Here is an 18,897-nt window from a genome sequence, read left to right on the forward strand (position 1 = left end):
TATGCCTAATCTATGCAAAGTGGGTGCTCTATTTGTTTACATCCATTAGTTTGCAAGGGATTCAATGCTGATTTTGATGGAGATCAAATGGCTGTTCATGTACCTTTATCCTTGGAGGCTCAAGTAGAGGCCCGTTTACATATACACACACACACACACACATTAAAAAATGAAAAGTAGAAAACACAAAAATAAAGAGCAATTATATCACGATTATTGGAGAAGAACAACAGAACTTAAAAGACTAAAATTGCGTATAATAAAACACAGTTGTCGTTATCATAAAACAATTGCATATATAGATTACTCTATCATAAAATTTATAAAAACTTTACAAATCACAGTTGTCGTTATCATGTATCTCTAATATTCAATTATCCAGTTGCAAAATTAGAATACAAAACTCTTTCATAGTTTATAAAAAAAAAAAATTAAAGAAGAATACAAATAACCGGATTATATATACCAGTAATTCCGTTATGGTTTGGTAGGGCTTGACCTTATGGTGCAGATCTAGTACGTACCGATTTCGAAGCTACTTATTTCATTATCAGAAAATAATCTTAATTTTGTTCAAAAAGCTTATACAAACATATAGATAGAATATGCAGCCCAAATATAGGGCATGGAGCTTTTAAGGAGAGAAAAAAGATGAGAATGAACGGAAAGTATTAATTCTCCGCTATTACACATTCAAGGATTATGAACGTTTTCCGTTTCTAAATTTTCAAGTCCCTTTTTAATTAATGATGAATGCAATGTCTCTCAGTTACCTCACTATTCTAACCCTTCATTGCCTTCCTTGATTACAATAATAATAGAAAATCAAAAAAGAACCAAATAATGAGAGAAAAAGGCAAAAAATTAGAAAAAAGATAAATAGCAATCCTAGTCTAAGAGAGGTGCCGATGCCAAGTCATCACTTTTATTCCCTCTTATATGTTAAAAAAGTATTTTGTGTATGAATAGATTTAATAGTTAATATAATCAATTGGCGAAGCTATATAATCTAGTTATAACACTCATATTGAATTTAGAAAACATTGTCCAAAAAGATGGTTGTTATTGAATGTATTGATGATGCTTAGTGGGGTTGGATTTTCAAATGGGTTGGGTCTTTTGTTTTAAAGCCTCCACGTGTCTAGCCGGTTAAATAAAGGCAAATCTAAGTACTTTACCTAACAGTAAGGTTAAATGGGGACGGATCAATACATTCAATTTATGTTTGAAGAGTAACAAATGATGCATCGATCTGGTGAATAAAAACTCTTCAACATGTTTAGGTAAAGATGGGATTATGCAAGTTGTTGAGTATCCATTTTGCGTTATGTTTTAAGAGTTACAATTTGAGGTAAATAAAGATAAGATTATACTTGTTGTTGAGTATTCATTTCACGTTATGTTTGAAGAGTTACCACATCAGTTCGTAAATATAAAGGAAGACAACAATCTTAAGAGGTGATAAAGACATTTTGATTTGTTACATAACAATACAATACATATATTTTCCTTGTATCGTTTCTTCTGGTTTATAAATTTTAGCCTAAGATCTATTATTCATTGTAATTGTTGAGATTATAGGTTGTCTGAATTCTACCTAGAAGCAAACCACTAGTTTTAGGATAGCGTAGGAGAAAAATTCCCAAAGTTTTTAGACAAAACATGATAGGATAAATTATGAGAATACACTAAGTATTTAGAACAAAACACGAAGAGGACAATGTACACTTTCTTGGAGGCAAAAGGAAACCCATAGGCCATAGCCTCGTTCCCATTTCCACTGGCTTTCTACCTTTATTTAGTCCATATCTCATATTGGCATTTTAATTGCAAGTCAGTTGCATTTCCCTTCTGGCTAATTAACCTCTCCTAAACATTTAGCAGAAGGTTTTTCCAAAATATTACAACGAAAGAGTTCTACATAGGAAATACCCAGACACATCATATAGAGGAGCAGAGATTGTCTTCTTTCTTCCTTTTTGGACCAGAGATTTCATGAAAACTAGATAACCAACCTACAGCAAAACCCCTAGATGGCAATGAAGGTTAGATCAATTTCCTCAGGCTTGAAAACACAAATAACAACAGATATAGATAAAATCAAAAGTTAAATTAGATGGAGAACCCCTTGAGTGGAGCAAATTTGGTCAATATCTCAACTTCCTTCTCTGCTGACTTCTGTTTCTTGAGCTTCCACTCTGAGCTTTGGGAGTTAGCCACCTGAATTTCATCAACTATCTTTGGAAGATTGTCCATGACCATTCTTTGCTTTGTTTTTGCTTCAGCTCTCTTCTTGTTAGTTCTGTCAGCAACCTTGGCTAATGCAGCTCGACGTGATTGCAAGATGGCAATCTTTTCATCAATTTCCTTTATAGCTGAGGAAGTAGACACGTCTTCAACCTCAAGTAGAGCTATTTCTTGCTTTGACGCATTGTATTCATCCCTTAGCGTAGAAACATGAGTCACTTTAGCCTCAAGGTCAGCAAAGAATTTGTCAGCTTCCTTAGCTAATCGCTTAGCTTTCAGGAAATAGTTGCTGGCCAATGGGATTTCTTGGATTAGCTTTAGCATTGAAAGCTCTCTAGCACTGAGGTTAGGATCATTTTGGAGCTCCAAAGACAAGGTTGTGATTTCGGTAATTTTTTCAGAGGTAAATAAAGCAGGAAAACCAATATTTAGGAGGTTAACAAGTTTCTTTCGAGCTTCAGTCATTTCTTTTTCTCTCCAAGAGCCAAAGCTAATGCTTGGACTTTGGTGAAGAGGCAAAAGTAGAATGTCATCAAGTGAATTAATATAATTGTCGAAATCCTCTGGAGCTACTTCAACAGGAAGTTCCTTGAGAGAAGTTGATGGTTCCTGCTGGCAGGCTAGAGTGATGGTTGCATTGTCATCAGATGCTGGAACACTCTCCAACAATGAACTTTCTGGTTCTTTCGGTGCTTCATTGCTTTCTATGTTTTCTTCCTTAATTAAGAGCGCATCAGGGACTTCAGTATTAGCGATGTTAGAATGAACTTTCTTCCATAAATACCGTCCTTGCTGCTTCAGATTGGACTTCCTTTTCCGCGAAGAAGTTCCTCCTCCTTGACCAGTTTTACAGGCCTTTCCAGGATGAGGTGATTGAGATTGTGGCTTAGCTTCTGCTGCAGATGAATGTGAAGTGTGCAAAAAAAATGTTAAGGAATAATAACTACATCAATATGTGCCTCAACATGTTCCGCAAAAAGGGTTTAAAAACAGCTAAAAAGTAAAAACAAACATTATCAAGTAAATACAAAGGCATCATGGATACCAGAAAGCAAAAAAATTTCTGGTCCTAATAATCGGCTAGAAAATTGGAACTGAATCCTTGTGGTTAGTATCATGACAAAGTAAAGACCAAGGCTGTAAACTTCACAAAGGTTATCTTCAGTTGGGTTCTAACGCATGACTAATGTGATCTAAATACTTTTCAAAATGACTTATACCTAGCTTAAAAGTTTTAAAAATCAACATCATTAACAGCTACGAACATACAGTCAGGTTACTTTTCATCGCTGTTCTCGTCGAAGGTTTGCTACCTTGTAATTAAGGATGTCCTATGGAAATAAGTTAGTGCTAACATGTGTAGAATGACTTGCAGCAAGTTGCCACCTTATAACAAGGCTATTAACAGACATCACTCATTAAGCAAATCTATCGGAATTAAGGTACATGCCAACTTGTGAGTAAAATAGAAAGGCCAATTCAGCAGGAATGAAGACTGCCGATGTTAAAGGAATAATTATATTAAGCAACCTAAGCCAGAGCTCCTCAGGCCATTTACATGGTGCCAGGATTCCGGATCATAACCTGCCTTATTATCTTTCAGATTGGTACTAATAATATCTCATGACCTTTAGAGTAAAGTAACCCCATGAGGTGGAAGCAAGGGTGTAGCTAAGTGTTGGTACGAGGGTTCAACTAAATTCCCTTCGCCGGAATATTATATTGTGTAAATAGGGAAGAAGTGAATTTTTTTGTTATATATAAATGGTTGAACCCCCTTAACATAAGGGAACGTTTGAGTATAGTGGCAAAGGGGTTAAAAAATTACTTTATAGCTTGTTTGGATGGTTGTTACATGTTGTATTGTATCGTATCGTTACTTTAAATACAATGTTTGTTTTAATTGTTACTTAAATTTTATTCTATCGTGTTGTTAAATCCATCGTTACGTAATAACGAAAATTGTCATTTTATGTAACGACCGAGTGTGGTCGCATCATTACCTTATCTTTTTCTCTCATCTTGCCCTTCTTTATTATTAAATAATCCTATTTTATCCTCTATCCTACCTTTTATATAATAGCTCAACCTAATATCATACTTTTCTTTGTAATATTGTAAGTTTATTCTTCATATTGCTGGTCTCTGACATCATGAAACGACGACAAATAATACAATTTATCCAAACATTATATTCATCAAAACAATATAGTACAATACAATATGATACATTATGAAATGACATATAACAACCATCCAAACAAGTTGTTAGGTCACAGATTCAAAATCCTAGGTGTAACATTCTAGTATTTTTTTGAGTCAACTTGTATATAACTATGTATTCCTAGCTTAGCCACTGGGTGGAAGTAGAATAAAAAAGACTCTTAAAATTGATGACACCTCGAGGTGTTATAGTACCAAAAGGGAGAAAGGGGAAAGGGGAGAATGATAGAGAGAAATAGAAAATGAAAGAAGAATACGAGAGGATAAATTCTTAAGATATTAATTCATCATTTTAAGTGTCCAAACAAATTACAAGAGGTCCTATTCTGATGGCGCACGGAGATTGGGCAATGTATTAATCACTTGAATTTTAATTCAAGAACAAGATTAAAGAGAACCTAGGAGGTTGCACGACCAAAAAGAGGAGAAAACAACAAGAATAACCTTAGAAAAGAAAGAATAAAAACTAAGAAAAAGAATACAAGAAGATACAATCAGATTGCATAGACTCAAGAACTTGCAAAAAGACATGACGTACTTTCAAGGTTTTGCACCTCTCAAGCACAAAGAAGAGAGAAAAACAAAAGCACCCTGCTAAAGTTTTTCACAAAACTAGCGAAATCATTCTTCAAACTCACGTTAGAAGAATGTAAGATGAAAAGAAACCTCACCCACACATTCTTCAATCCCGTGAAATAAAAAGTAAATCACGTTTTTGAAGCAAGAGCTTAGAAATACTAATCACCAATATTTATTTTCAGCATATTAAGCCCTTTAAATAGGCCTTACAATGAGTAAAATTAATAAGGTTAAGAAAAATTAATCCTAATTAAATTAGAATAAGAATAAGGTTAAGAAAACCTATCCTAACTAAAATAGGAAAAAGAATTCTAGTAGGAATCAGATACCAACTAACAATCCTAGTTTGATTAGAACTACAAATATAATCCTACTAAAACAAAAATTAAATTACTAGGAAACAAGAAATAAGAAATCTCAATCTTTAAGGAAAAGAAATCCTAATCTCGGATGAATTCTTGGACTTCTTGAATTTCTTGGATTTTTAGCTTTCTTGATGTTGTATCAAGACATCAAATGCATGATCAAGAATTGAAAGAGACACTTAATCAAACCCTAAACTAGATGAAACTCAAAAGAACAAAGAATAAATAAGAGAATAAAGAAAGAACTAGGCAAATTGGAAAGGCCAGATAAAGAATAACACTAGGACAAGAACAAGAATTTAAGAACGAGCAAGAACTAAACCTAGAATGCAAGATTAAGGATCTTCAACCTAAATTGAGCAAGTAATGGCAATGAAATTTATACACACACAACACTTTCTGTAGAGTATCAATAAAGAACCTAAGATATCAAGAAACAAGAAAGAACCCTGATTACCTCAAGGAAAATCACTCATTTGAATGAATAATCTGTAGAGTTCTTCAAGAATCATTAGGGTTTCTTACGCCTTACCAAGGAGAATGTACTTGGTGCCTCTCACGTTTTAGACGCTATTTCTAAAAAAAGAAATCCCTAAGCCTATCTAAATTAGGCCCACGTGCCTAAACAAGGAAAATCAGCAACTAATAGCCTGTTTGGCCAAACTTCTAAAATCAGCTTATTTTGAGAAGAGCTTTTCTCAAAAGTACTTTTCAAAAAGTGCTTTTGGTGAGAAGCAATTTGTGTTTGGCTAATTAATTTAAAAAGCACTTTTGAGCAATAATTAGTATTTGGCCAAGCTTTTGAAAATTGCTTCTAAGTGTATTTTTCTCAAAAGTACAACAACAAACCCAGTATGTTCCCACCAGGTGGGGTCTGGGGAGGGTAATCTGTACGCAGACCTTACCCCTACCTAAAAGGTATAAAGGCTGTTTCCAATAGACCCTCGGCTCAGGAAGGTAATAAGAAGAAGTGGATAGCAAGAAAGGAAGAAAGAGGGAAGAGAAAAGAAAAAGGGAGATATAAAGGATAATTAGTACAAATACTAGCAACAAGGGATACAATACCTGAAGCGAACAAAACCACATAACGTATTAAAAATCTAAGAATATGAAGGGACATGCGTACTACTAAGACTATCGGTGAGCAACTAAAAACTACCCACTAACCTTCTACCTTAATCCTCGACCTCCACACCCTCCTATCAAGAGTCATGTCCTCAGTAAGCTGGAGCAGCGCCATGTCCTGTCTAATCACCTCTCCCCAGTACTTCTTAGGCCTACCTCGACCTCTCCTCAAACTCGCCATGGCCAACCTCTCACACCTCCTAACAGGGGCATCAATGCTTCTTATCTTAACATGTCCGAACCATCTCAGCCTCGACTCCCGCATCTTGTCCTCCACGGAAGCTACTCCCACTTTGTCTCGGATAACTTCATTCTTAATCTTATCTCTCCTGGTATGCCCACACATCCATCTCAACATCCTCATCTGTGCTACTTTCATCTCCTGGATGTGGGAGTTCTTGACTGGCCAACACTCAGCTCCATACAACATAACCGGTCGAACCACCACTCTATAAAACTTGCCCTTAAGTCTTAGCGGCACGTTCTTATCACATAAAACACCGGAAACGAGCCTCCACTTCATCCAACCCGCTCCGATGCGATGTGCGACATCTTCGTCAATCTCCCCGTTACCTTGGATAATAGACCCAAGATACTTAAAACTCGCTCTCTTGGGGATAACTTGAGCATCAAGCTATCAAAACTTTAGCACGTTCTCAAAAGTGCTTCTCAAAAAAGTGCTTTTGGAAAGAAACTACTTTTTTCTGCTTCTCAAAAACTGCTCCTACCTCTCCTCAAAAGCACTTTTTTCCTTCTAAAAGCTTGGCCAAACACCTCAATATTTGGTCAAAAAGCACTTTTGGCCCAAAAAAGAAAGCTTGGCCAAACACGCTATAAAGCTAATAATATTACTTAAGTGGCATGTGATCAAGATGTGACACTTTATGAACTATTGTGAACCTCCAACAAGTTGAAATTCTTTTGAGGCCTTCCAAACTCTTCCAAGGCATGAGGATTCAAGTTGGATCCGTTTGAGTTCCTTCACAAGCAAATCTTCATATTTTAGCCTTCCAAGCACTTAAGTTGAACTAGACTTCATATCCTCCAATATTGTCAAAGTTTCTACTCCAAGGTCTATTTTTCCCCACTTTACTTGACTTTTAGTTGACCTCCCGAGGATGCTATCATATTTTAGGATAGAGAGATTGCAACTCTTAGAAACTATAACTCTATCTCTAACTAAAAAGATGAAATTGGGTAAATCTAAAATCTAAGATAAGGTTATCTCTATTTTACTCTAACTAATAACTAAAAAGATATGATAAAATAAAACCTTATCCTTATGACAAGATTATCTTAATCTTATTTGTTACTATCAAATGAAGATAAATAATAGTTTCACAATCCATATCATTCTCTGCAGATAGGAAAATTCGGCATTGATGAGTATGATTGCTGGCGTAACTCCCAAAAGACTTAAATAACAGAATGTGGTAGTTGATTCTTTCGTTGAATGAGGCACCTCTCATACCACAAATGAAAATAATGAAGATGTTGGTTGAATGATAAGGTTGTTTTAATTGTGGACAGTATATTGAGGAAAGGAACGAGCACGTGACTAGCACGTGAGGCAGAAGGATTAGTTTGTTAGTAGTTGTTAGTTAGTTATAACTAATTATGGGATTGGGCACTGTAGATGTTAACGGAAGAATTAGGAGAATTAGTTGCAGCTAGTTGTAGTGTGTATATATAGACCATAACTCATTGTATTTTGTTTTAAGATTTGGAAATATCTTAGCTCAGATTACTCTCAATGGAGATTCTTCTCTAGAACCTTTTCGTTCATTTTCTCCTCTAACATTCTTACTGAGCTAATCTCAAATCTTCATTATGGTATCAGAGTGCGGGAGATAGATTCATGCTCACTGCGATTATCATCTTCTGATTTCTGTAAAGTCATTTTGTTACAGATTGATTGGGATTTTCTCGATCAATTGAGCTAGGGTTTGTGATTTTCAATTTGCGACCGACGATTCAGTAAATCGTGAAAACGAAGACTTAGATTACTTGAATTGTCAGCTATGGCGATGGGAGAAGAAACCTCAACTGGAACCAGCACAGGAACAACCATAGACCATCATCATCCCCTGTATCTACAACCATACAACCATGCGACACTGTAGGTAGCTCCTTGATTTTAATTCAGCTAACTGGAACTGAGAACTATGCATTGTGGAGTAGATCTATGAAAATAGGGTTGATTGGTAAGAGTAAGCTAGGTTTTGTCGATGGACGATGTACTAAGGATAAGTTTGATCGATCATTGCATGAACTTTGGGAGAAGTGTAATGCAATAGTTTTGTCGAGGATTATGAATGTTGTGAGCAAGGAATTGCTCAGTGGAATTGTGTACAAATCAAGTACACACAAGGTCTGGACAGATTTGAAGGATAAGTATGACAAAGTGGATGGATCCCGTATCTTCTTTCTGCATAAGGAGATAGCTACTTTATCACAGGGAATTTCTTCTATTTCTGCTTATTTCTCAAAATTGACAGATCTTTGGGAAGAGTATGATGCATTGATGTCTTGACCTGGATGTGACTGCCCAGAATCCAAGAGCTATTCTGAGCATTTTGAATATCAGAGGTTGTTACAGTTCTTAATGGGCCTAAATGAAACGTATGCACATCCTAGGAGCCAAATTTTGATGATGAGCCCAGTGCCTACTGTGAATAAGGCATATTCTATGATAGTTTCTGAGGAAAGTCAAAGGTCCTTGGGAAAGTTTACACAGGTTGTTGACATAGCAGATGGAACAACATTATTCACTAATAAAGGAGGAGTGAACACAGGAAACAATTACAAGCCTAGAAGGAACAACTTGTTCTGTGATTACTGCAACTACAAAGGACACACAAGAGAGACCGGCTTCAAGATACATGGATACCCAGCTGACTTCAAAATGAGAAAGAAGGCAAATAGCTTCCCTCAACGACCAATGGTCAATGCAACAACACAAGAAGCACAGCAGCCAATGGCTAAAGCAGTGGCCAATGCAGTATCACAGGAGGGGCAGCAGATGATGAATACACCTATGGGAAATCCAGCACAAGCACAGGCAATCATGTTCACTCGGGAACAATATGACCAGATCCTAAAGCTAATCAACAAGGATGCAGGTGATAACATAAAAAAATTTGCAGGTACAACTAAGACTACTGCCACAAATGACAAAGTAAATAATGAAAACTGTATAGCAGATTCTGGTGCGACCAATCACATGGTTCACACCAGAGAATTGCTTGATAAGATAGACACTGGTAGTATAAAGAATGAACCAAAGGTGTATTTACCTGATGGTACCTCACTAGACATTGTATGTACGGGAGAAAGTAAAATTGGTGAAAGTGGCATCATTAAGAATGTGCTCTATATTACAGAATTTAACTACAACCTATTGTTTGTTTCCAAACTTACAAGGGACTTAAGATGCTTCATATCCTTCTATCCTGATTTTTGGATCATACAGGACCTTCACATCCTTCACATTGGGAAAGTGAGGGGATTGGTAAGGAACTAGATGGCTTGTACAATCTGCAGCACCAGAAAACTGAAGTCAAGGCTGCAACTGTACACTTACATGATGATTCTATAAATGAGGAGGACTTGGGAGTATGGCATGGAAGACTGGGACATGCTCCAGACAAAGTAGTAAAGCAAATTCCAAACATGAAGTTCAAGACTAGTAATGATAGAATAAGGGATTGTACAATCTGTCCTTTAGCTAGACAAGGAAGATTGCCTTTCCCAAAGAGTACAAGTAGATCAAATAGCCTTTTGATTTGATTCATGTAGATGTATGGGGCCCATATAGAGTGTCAACTCACAATGGACATAAATTTTTCCCTACTGTAGTATAGTAGATGACAGCAATAGGATGATATGGATTTACTTGTTAAGACTCGAGAGTGATGTGGTTGTATGCTTGAGACAATTTCTAGCTTTAATAAAGACTCAGTTTGGTGTAACAATGAAAATTTTAAGAAGTGATCAGTTTGGTGTAACAATGAAAATTTTAAGAAGTGACAATGGATCTGAGTTTTTTAATTCTGATTCAGAAATTTGTTTCACTCATATGGAATGATCCATCATAGTTCGTCGTTGTGACTGTCGATACCCACCTGCTCGGAGTGCGGGTAAGGGCTCACCTGTTGATTGTGTCGTTACATGCTTTTTGGTAGAGCCCCCACCTCCCATGTTCACACTCCACAGCAAAATGGGGTAGTAGAAAGGAAACACAGACATATATTAGAAGTAGCTAGGGCCATTAGACTGCAGGGTCATCTACCTCTTAAGTTCTAGGGAGAGTGTGTGCAGGCAGCAGTTTATGTGATCAACAGGCTTCCTTTATCAGTATTGTCAGGAAAATCATCTTATGAGATGTTGCATGGGAAAGTACCATCATTGCAGCACATGAGAACCATATGATGCCTTTGTTTTGCTAAAACTGTAGGAGGAGGAGACAAATTTGCAGCCAGATCTATTGGGGCTGTACCGATGGGATACTCATCATCCCAGAAAGGCCACAGACTATATAATATCCTAACTAACACTTTCTTTGTTAGTAGGGATGTCAAATTCATGGAACACATCTTCCCTTTTCAGCGGCTAAAGGAAGGAAAGCTGCAGATTTTTCCCAATGGAGCGCTTGATTCATCAGCTAGCAGTAATGATACATCGGCTAATAGTGATGATGGTCCAGCAGCAACAGCACCTATAGATGAAGAAACACTCTCTCAAGAAGCATCACCTGCTGCAGAGGCACCATCCTCACCACATTCACTGGGTTTTGAAGATGCAAAGCCACAGGCAGAGTCATTTTCAGATGCAATTACACTCAACAATACAGATGGTCAGATCAGGAAATCAGGCAGGACTGTGAAAGAGCTTGTGCGGATGCAAGATGATGTATGCAATGGGTCACTGACAGGATCTGCTGGGAAGCACCCTTGCAAGTATCCAATGCAAGACTACTTGAGTCATGCTGGTGTTTCAGCCGAGTATAAGTCCTACCTATCCAAAATTACAAACTTGAAGGAGCCTGTGAGCTATGAGGAAGCAGCAGCAGATCCCAAGTGGATTGAAGCTATGGACCAAGAGTTGACTGCACTCAAAGAAAATGGAACTTGGACATTAGTAGACTTACCAGCAGGAAAGGTTCCTATTGGGTGTAAATGGGTGTCCAAAATAAAGTATAGAGCCAATGGAGAGGTTGAAAGATACAAGGCACGACTAGTGGCCAAAGGCTACAATCAGGTTGAAGAATTAGACTACCAGGAAACTTTTTCTCCTGTAGTCAAGATGGTGACAGTGAGGAGAGTTCTAGCTTTGGCAGCAGCAAAAAACTGGAATTTGCACCAAATGGATGTTTACAATGCATTTCTTCAAGGAGACCTCACTGAAGAAGTCTATATGTGCATACCTCAGGGATTTCCCAGCCAGGGGGAGAAAGTATGTAGGATGCATAAATCCCTTTATGGGTTGAAGCAAACTTCAAGATAGTGGAATCTAAAATTGACCGAGGCATTGCTCGGTTCAGGTTTTGTGCAGAGTCACTTTGATTATTCCTTGTTCACAAAGAAGCAAGGCACCAGGTTAGTGATCATTTTGGTATATGTGGATGATCTTCTCATAACCGGGAATGATCACGGTCTAATTTCAGAGGCAAAGTCCATATTGCAGTGTAACTTTAAAATCAAAGATTTGGGGAAGTCGAAGTTTTTTCTTGGAACTGAAATAGCAAGGTCAAGAGAAGGGATATTGATGAATCAAAAAAAATTTGCAATGGAATTGACCACTGATCTTGGATTGGCAGGATCAAACCCAGAAGCTACACCAATGGAATGCAATCAGAAACTCACTACTGTGGAGTATGAACAACACAAAAACTTGAAAGAAGATGAGAAGTTGGCAGATGCAGGACCATATCAAAGGCTGGTGGGGAAGCTGTTGTATCTCACCATGACAAGGCCAGACATATGTTATGTAGTGCATGTACTAAGTCAGTTCATGCATTGCCCAAAGAAGTCACACATGGAAGTTGCAGTTAGAGTTGTCAGGTATATAAAAGGTGCTCCAGGATTGGGTTTGCTAATGAGCTCAAAACAGTCTACAAAGCTCACAGCCTTTTGTGATGCTGACTGGGCATCATGCCCAGTCTCAAGAAGATCGGTAACAGGATATGTGATGAAGCTGGGAGATTCTTTAGTATCTTGGAAATCAAAGAAGCAATGCACAATATCGAGAAGCTCAGCAGAAGCAGAATACAGGAGCATGGCTGCTGCAGTTTCAGAGATCCTATGGCTAACAGGACTTTGCAAAGAATAAGGTGCAGAGGTTGAATTGCCAGTGGAATTACACTGTGACAGCAAAGCAGCAATCCAAATTGCTACAAATCCCATATTCCACGAACGTACAAAGCATGGTTGCTGCAGTTTCAGAGATCCTATGGCTAACAGGACTTTGCAAAGAATAAGGTGTAGAGGTTGAATTGCCAGTGGAATTACACTGTGACAGCAAAGCAGCAATCCAAATTGCTACAAATCCCATATTCCACGAACGTACAAAGCATATAGAGATAGATCTACATTTCATCCGGGAGAGAATTCAACAAGGGATTGTCAGAACCAAGTATGTGATGTCAAAAGATCAAGAAGCAGACTTGTTTACAAAGGCCCTGGGAAGATCACAATATGAATACCTAATGAGCAAGCTAGGAGCGCTCAATCTATTTGCACCACGTAGGTTTTGGTTTGACTAAGATTTTTATAATTTTATCCCTAGTAATTTTTTATAATCTATCTTGTTGTTTTTATTCTGCTTTTATATGGCTTTTTGGTACGGTCCTTTCTTGTCTATATTTCCATTAATGTGGACTTATACTTTCCTGAGCCGAGGGTCTATTGGAAACAACCTCTCTATCCTCACAAGGTAGGGTAAGGTCTGCGTACACACTACCCTCCCCAGACCCCACGGTGTGGGATAATACTGGGTATGTTGTTGTTGTAATTTTTTATAATGTCGTTTTGTCATTTCCGTATTAAATCACTAACTCCTTCTCCATTCCATTTCTACCATTCATCCTTTTTCCATGTTTAAATTTATATTTTATATAAATAACTTTATGAGCATTTCAGGAAAAGTGTTTTTTACTTTTTTAGCACATTAATTGCTTCTTATTAGTTGTGGCACTCATATTCAAACGCATAACTGCTTATTTATAAAATCAGAACTTACAAGTGCTTCTCATACTTGATGCTTATCAACTACTTTTAATTAGTTAAACCAAAAGGGCTCCGAGTTGAAAGCCAAAGCATACGAAGAAGATTCCTGGTCCTACCCTCTACTAAGGTGTTAAAGATTACCGACTGCCGGATATTGCAATCTTCAAAGCAAAGGATTTCAGGTGTCTCCAAACAAGGAAGTAGCATAGGGTGACAACAAAAATCCAGTATTAGATTAACACCAAACGAAAACGAGTAATGTGGCAGGTAAGATGCTTTGAAACAGCGCTATGATAGAACCTAATCACATCAAGAACAAGAGACAGCTGCAAGTAAACAGTGATAATCAAGAGCAACAATAATAATGCAATTTGAGGCAGCTCTGGACATTAAGTAATTACACCATGATTAGACAAGAGAATGTAACAGATATAAAGTTATTATGCTAATGCGGTTGGCAATTTTCAAGTCTAAAGAGCCTATATGGTGACCAAAATGAAAAGAAAGAGGCCAAGAGACAGAACTGTGTAATCATAGAAAGGGAGTTTATCTATCAGTATATTATATCACAGAAAAACCTAAACATACATGACATTGAACAATATCCCATCAAGAAGTGTCAGAAATTTGCATAGTTCTCATACTAACCTTTACCCTCAGATGACGAGAAAAAAGCATTGAATTCAGCTGGAATTTCCCAAACGAATGATGAGAAAAAAACATTGATATCAGCTTCAGGGAAGTTTGTTTTGATATAGTCTTTAAGAGAAATCTTGCTCAAAAACCACATTTTCTTTCTTGGGGTTTCTTGAAGCCTTTTTGGAGCAATCAAGTATCTATCTTGAAAGTATCCTGAAGCTTTGACTCTTTTTCCAACTTTCCAAGTCCAGATATCACCTGGATATGGCCAATCTTCAGGAGCATAAGGTAAGCCTTCTCCTGACTCCAAACATGCAACAGGCTTGAGATGTAAACCATCCATTTCTCTTGGAATCGTGCAGCTATTATTTGCCTCTGAAGTGTTAATCTTCTCGCCACCTTCCACTATGAACATGTTAAAGATGCTGAATTAATTTTATGTTCTTCATAAGTATGCACAAAGATCTATGGATATAATACGTGACTTCGAAAGCACTTTGAACTTTTTGATGTATGACGATCTTTTACATTCTTAATGATGCATAATGAGATGTCAAATTCTCGATTCCGTTCACTTCTTCATTTGTAGCTTGAAAGAGATGCACAACACAGATTATGGTCACGAATCCTGATATACAAACTGGAGAACTTTCTGTGCTGAAGAATATGTAGTAAAGTAAAAATCATGGACTATATCCCGTTGTTCTAATACAGCATATTGCCAATTGAAAAACAACTTCAGATTCAAGAAGCTATCCAAGAGAGAAGAACCATGACTACTTAAAAGCTGTTAAGTAGTATTATCCTTAGAATTAATAGTAAAAGCCAGTATACGCTGCTCTTTAGTTATGTCAGAACCAAGCCAGTTCATCCACTGTTTAAGAAAGATTGAAAAAAATCAAGAAAGTTACACAATTTGAATGTTGTACAAGAATGAGAGACGGGAGATTTGATACAGAAAATATAAAACCAAACATTGAACATGTTTTCGGGCCAATTAACACTTTAAATGGAGCTCAATTAACAGTATCAGTCATTAAATTCTGCACTTAGATTTCTGGAAAGGTGCCAAAATATGTGTACTATTTCCAAATTAATTGTGTTCTTTTACTTTCAGATAGCTAAACTTAAACATCTCATCTTTAACCAAAAACCTTTGTCTAAAATTTGCATAATAGCTACCCAGAGGAGGCAAAAGACACTACGTCATTTCTTCCCATTTGCTTAAGCCTTGGTGGCCAGAGTTTAGCGGTATTAGTGCTGGTGAGAGATAGCAGGTACCGGGTGGAATAATCGAGGTGCAACCGGGTGGAATAATCGAAGTGCGGGCAAGCTAGCCCGGACAAACTGATCGGCCGAAATTAATTGCATTCGCTAGCCAAAAGTGTATAAAATATGTATATTATACATATATATACAAAAACAAATTATTTTGTCGGCCATTATTTTTGGGAACGACTAAAAATATACATTTCTCAACAAAATTTGCTTAATTGCTGGTATAATTTTGCAGCAGTTGAATGGTATATGTAGTAGCTTCTAGATATCGAAACATTGTTTTATAAACCAAATTATTATTTTTTTCTCAATTCAAATTAGTCAGACCATCCATAAAAAACCAAGAAGTCACTTATAGAATGCATGAGCAAATTAGCAAGGCCTACTACCTTGTATTCCTAAAATATGACCCAAATTCCACATCTTTTTCTTTCATTTTATGGGGTAAAAAAAGATTTCATTTTTCTTAATTAATTTCTCTAATCCTTGTTGAAATGGCTAAAAAAAAGTGAAGTTTGAATTTACTTGGAAATGAACATGCACAGAACCTTCAGTGTATTACAATTGCGCAAAGAAAATTAAGAAAAAGATTACATTAATGAAAAACTTACTATTGATAGTGAGAAATTTAGGCCAAATTGAAAGGAACCAATGGGCTTTTGCTGCAGCAGCAGAGAGATGAAGAGAAATAATTGAGAAGAGAGCTTCTGAGTTGAGACGGATGATCAAAATTAAAGAGTTACTTTTGTTTTTTCCGCTGAGATTAATAGTTGAGAGGACTGGAATTTGTATGTTAGCTGCACAGGACCGATGAACTGAGTCAGACTGTCAGTGGTTAGTCATTAACACCATCATTGTTTAAATTACTTTAAAATTTGTTGAATTGTATTATTAAATTCAATATTCCGAAATAATAGAGTTTTTGGCTAAAATTCCCTCAACTATGACTCAAAAGTAGAAGTAGAGTATATCCTTGTGTAATAATAGTGAACAAAAAATATTCCTTAACTATCCAAAAAAATATAAAAATCATTCTTCCGTTAATTCCCGTTAAGAAACTAACAGCTGCAATCAAAACATGTGTCAAGCACGTGACTCCCCCAAATCTCATTATTTTGTCCTTCCCGATCATCTCGTTTTCATCCTTCACCGAAGCTTAGGCTTCTAAAACTTGATTTTTCTTTGAATATAATAAATATTAAAATAATAAATCTTTATATTAAATAAAAGACTTACTAGAACTTTGTAAATTCAGTAATATCAGTATAAATTAATGTGAAAGATATTGTATATAATATTATCAAATACTTAAATAGTTAGTGTGGATGATTGGTCGTTTAAATTTCGAGCGAGCATTTTCCTATTGTTTCTTATGCTTCAACCCACAAGATGGTGCTTTTAAGAATGAGGAAGATGTTTAGTTTGAGAAATAGCAAAAATACTACTCCATAGAATGGGAAAAGCCAAAACTTTTTCAATGGGTATTGTTGCTTTTATCTTATTTGTGAGGTGTGGGAAGATAAGTAATATAGAATAGCCCTAGCTTCAATTCTTGTTCAAGAAAATAACGTATCTTATTGCTCTAGTTATTTTCTGAAGTTAAACGTAGAACGTATAGCTTTTGAAACCTTAGTTTCACTGAATATGCAAGAGCAGGATAGCTTCGAGAGGGATAGAATTAGGAGTGAAGGGGGATTCATTTTTTTTTTTGGGGGGGGGGAGGGGAAGTCACGTATTTGGCACATGTTTTGGTTGTAGCTGTTAATTTCTTAACGAAAATTAACAGAAGGATGATTCTTGCTATTTTTTGAATAGTTAAGGGATATTTTTTATTCACTATTATTACACAAGGATGTACCCTAATTTTGAGCCATAGTTAAATGATGATTTTTGCCAAAAACTCGAAATAATGCATAATCCCATTTTTTGTAACAATCGATGAGATTGTTTCCTATTTTTCTTTTCAATTATATTCTAACTTATTACCTTATAATTCTATTTTACCCTTTATGTTTTTTTTATTTTAACTCCAACATATAACCTACGTTTTGTCTCTTTTTTTATTTTATTCTGCCGCTTCCAACTCCAACGTCATGTATAGGTTTTGCTTTCCTTTTGTTTCATTATTTCTTCTACTTTGATTTTTAATTTCAATTCTAATTATTTTATCTCCAATTAGTTGAATAATATTGGTTTTTTTTCAAGCGTGCAAAGTGTACTTATCATTGTTTTTAATATTATTAACTTGTTCTACTAATTTCAATAAAGTTTGCATGAAGTTAATTGCTTAATTTATATATAAGACATATTTGGTGATAAATTAGTAGAAAGGAATTTCTTAAATTTTTTTTATACTTAATTCTTGATAAATTAATATTTAAAACAATTGAGGGTATCTTAGTAAACTTATCAGTTACAGTACAGTACGATATAGTCAAACCAAATAACAAAATATTATTTAACAACAACAAACAATACAATCTATCCAAATATTGTATTAATAAAACGATACAATACAATACGGGTACAGTACAATACGATACATTATAAAACGATGGGTAACAATGATCCAAACACAGTGTCAGAGTTATTTAATAGTCCATTGTTTCCATTCAGCTAAAGACGACGACTTTAAGCAAATCAAGAAATGAAATACTAGTCGCTAAATTTTTTAACATTTGTTCTAAAGATAATGATATTTTTTATATTTACCAATAATTCAATATTAAACTTACCATTTTGTCAATAATAATATAATTTTATAAACACAAAAATTAATAATTAGTAGTCATAAAATTATTTTTGAGTCAAACACACATTCTACCTGCATAATTTTATGGATCAACTTTATATAAGAAAAAAAAGAAGAAGCATGTTGATCAACTTCCAATCTCATTCTATAAGCGTTTCATTTCTCTACCTTCCATGTAATATATAGGCTCATCTTCCTAGTTACTTTATGCTAAAGAGAGAATAACAACATTTAAAAAAAATATTAGAGATGTTAAATAGGCCTTTGATGGGACAATGGTGTGAAAGTGAAAAGAGAGTGCAATTAATATTAATAAATATAAATAAAAACAACAAGAATATACAATAAGCAACACTATTTGAAAATAATACAAACTATTTAATTTATTAATTTTGATACAAGAAGTAAAATCACTACAATTTCAGATCCAAATTACTTAGGAGTCGAATTGTAATTACACGAA

At 35.7% G+C, this 18,897-nt stretch overlaps 1 protein-coding gene across 4 annotated transcripts; it reads right to left on the reverse strand.

The window, feature by feature from the left end:
- Positions 1–1,827: 1,827 nt before the first annotated feature.
- Positions 1,828–16,632, reverse strand: LOC107778449 (uncharacterized). 4 transcript variants are annotated; one of them, XM_016598704.2, is made up of 3 exons: positions 16,294–16,632; positions 14,414–14,809; positions 1,828–3,143 (listed from the first exon to the last, which is right to left on the reverse strand). In XM_016598704.2, coding segments are annotated over exons 1-3 (1,428 nt in total). In that variant the 5' UTR covers positions 16,295–16,632; the 3' UTR covers positions 1,828–2,112. The 4 variants fall into 4 exon arrangements, with proteins under 4 accessions (XP_016454190.2, XP_075085673.1, XP_075085672.1 ...); XM_075229572.1 differs by having other exon boundaries at positions 1,828–3,140; positions 16,294–16,630; XM_075229571.1 differs by having other exon boundaries at positions 1,828–3,140; positions 14,414–15,278; positions 16,294–16,432.
- Positions 16,633–18,897: the final 2,265 nt, after the last annotated feature.

Source organism: Nicotiana tabacum, chromosome 14, assembly GCF_000715075.1.
Source record: "Nicotiana tabacum cultivar K326 chromosome 14, ASM71507v2, whole genome shotgun sequence".
Taxonomy (NCBI): Eukaryota; Viridiplantae; Streptophyta; class Magnoliopsida; order Solanales; family Solanaceae; genus Nicotiana; species Nicotiana tabacum.

Excerpts from the sequence above, each read along its gene's own strand:
- LOC107778449 (XM_075229570.1), bottom strand. The coding sequence starts at position 14,819 with ATGTTCATAGTGGAAGGTGGCGAGAAGATTAACACTTCAGAGGCAAAT. Across the intron at positions 3,144-14,413 it reads CTCGTCATCTGAGGGTAAAG|CAGAAGCTAAGCCACAATCT; the intron begins GTTAGTATGAGA and ends ATTCATCTGCAG.